Here is a 2500-nt window from a genome sequence, read left to right on the forward strand (position 1 = left end):
TAGGTAAGTACAGGCAAATATCTATTTTCTGTGTGTGTGTGTGTGTGTGAGTGTGTGTGTGAGTGTGTGTGTGAGTGTGTGTGTGAGTGTGAGTGTGAGTGTGTGTGTGTGTGTGTGTGTGTGTGTGTGTGTGTGTGTGTGTGTGTGTGTGTGTGTGTGTGTGTGTGTGTGTGTGTGTGTGTGTGTGTGTGTGTGTGTATGTGGCATGTAGTATGTACTGTACAGATATACAAGCAAACAGACACACGACTCTTTGTCTGTGTACGTCTGTAAGTGGCTATGTGACGTGTAAGGAAATGAAATGACACCCTTATGTACATTATGTCGAATAATCATAACATGTTACTTACCACAGATATTCGAGTCCTCATCAGGGAGATATGGAGAGCAATTATACACTCGTTTGGGATGTCGAGTCGTATGTTCCAGTCTTATCATATGAAATTGCATATAGGAATGTAAGTTTCTTTATTATGATTTTTATATAATTTTTAAATGTCGAAATGAGCACACACGCAGAGAAGGATGACTATGTGGAAAGATAAGCACTGTATTTTGCACACAAGCATGGGAATATGGTAATATATTTCAGCCCCAGTGATTCTGTATATTCCATCACCATCACTATCATCGCCATTGATATTGACATAGCCATTACCACTGTCATCACCATCACCACCACCACCATCGCTATCCCCTCCCACCACCACCCCCATCTTTACTCCAACCCATTTACACATCTCACTCGAACCCTTCCTCTGCCAGGACACCGACGAGGAGGACCACTGGATCACCTTCAGCGTCCCCGGCACAACGTCGTCCTCCAAGTACCACTCGATGAGCCACACGTTCACGGACCTCGAGCCCGGGTCAGCCTACCACGTGCGGGTCGTAGCGAGGAACGAGTACGGGCGCGGGGATGTGAACGAGTCCTTTGCCTTCACGACGCTAGATGCTGGTGAGTGTGTGCTGGGGATTTTTGATCGCGTGTTATTTCGTAAACGTATTCTTTAAAAAAGGAAGCATTTTGTATAATGGGAAGCATTGTGTGCATCAAATTTTGGCGTAGAGTAAATGACTGTTTATATAAAAAAGGAAGTATTGTTTGAGATAAATAAAGTATTTTGAATTAAAATTATCATTAAAATTTTCGTCGCTTTAGATAAAATAATCTTAAGTGACGCTGATTGCAAAAGTAAGCATTATGTATGAATTATAGAACTGTATGTATGGAAGTAAATATTCATAAAACAAAGCATCATTTATGAAGCAAGTATGGAGTAATGCACTGCACAATGCAACAGGTACTGAAATGTACTAATGCAGCAAAGTGTTTGTTCCGTAGGTATGGTATTCGTTTTAGTGATAAGTCTTCACCACCCTGTCATTACGTGAGGTTGGCACCCACATTGGCACAGTACACCATAGACAGTCACTATTCTCACAGGCAGATGGAGCTTTTGTTTGACCGTCATGAAAAACGATTTTTATGACAAGATATTCTTAAGGAAAGGTCACCAATGTTGCAAACTTTGGCATGGGGAACAGCACCCGCGTCAACCAAAGTATCATTTACTATAAATAACAACTTTCATTTAATCATGGACACCTTTAACATAAATATCACTTTTTATAATTAGCATAGTACTGCGGTCGAACAGAATGCTTCAACATCCTCCGTTATCACATCACTATCATACTTATGAACAGTATTTCACATCACCTTTAACATAATTGAACTACTTTTCAAATCAGCCACTTTTAACTATCACTCAATTGTATGGCTAAGCTATATATACCATAGCGTTTTACCATATTGCTTAACCATTTCTCACATCGCTTTATCCTACGGCTCAACCCTTTCCCCCATAAATCTATCACATGACTGAACCAGTTCAAAAATATCTGAACATTTCCCACTTCCCTAAGACTGAACTATATCTCACATCACTCCACCACACTGTTATACTTGCCCCTAACGTCTTTTCTTCCCCGTTGCACTCTCCAAGAAAAAGACCTCCCACCACACCGTCGCCCATTGCCCCCCAGGATAGCGAGGCGTCGGTAAATATTGGCCCATTAAATCCCCTTTCAGTGTTCCAGTTGTAGGCATTTCAAATGGGCTTCCCCTCGACTCCCCTCTTGCTTTGAATTCGATAGGTGTCTCTCAGTGTACTTTGGCTGCCTGGCTTATCTGTCTGTGCAGTGTCGTGTAGTTGGGTCTAGCTGTAAGAGAAGGTAGTGTTGTTTTTTGAATCCCTTGCAGGGCCTAGTGTTTGATTTTCTCAAGTTGATATATCCCCTATCGAAAGAATTAAAAAAAAAGGATACCTTGCATTTGCTTTGTATTCACGTATTATTTTATGTGTTGTCTATAGGGAGCAAAGATTTCCACCGTAGGGTTTACCTAGACACATTTCCTACCATTAGACTGCATCAAGCTTCATGTAATCAGAATAAAAAGGTAACCATTTTTCGACCTCGCCGCCGTCCATCGTTA

At 41.4% G+C, this 2500-nt stretch overlaps 1 protein-coding gene across 1 annotated transcript in view; it reads left to right on the forward strand.

The window, feature by feature from the left end:
• The window catches only part of LOC113813210 (igLON family member 5), a gene marked incomplete in the record, with an annotated part of 52708 nt that overhangs the window by 47504 nt on the left and 2704 nt on the right, over nucleotides 1-2500 (forward strand). Inside the window, 2 exon segments of the mRNA XM_070130645.1 lie at nucleotides 356-458; nucleotides 766-958. Of these exon segments, the coding sequence (XP_069986746.1) occupies nucleotides 356-458; nucleotides 766-958 (296 nt within the window).

The sequence above is a fragment of the Penaeus vannamei genome, chromosome 15 (assembly GCF_042767895.1).
Source record: "Penaeus vannamei isolate JL-2024 chromosome 15, ASM4276789v1, whole genome shotgun sequence".
Lineage (NCBI taxonomy): Eukaryota > Metazoa > Arthropoda > Malacostraca > Decapoda > Penaeidae > Penaeus > Penaeus vannamei.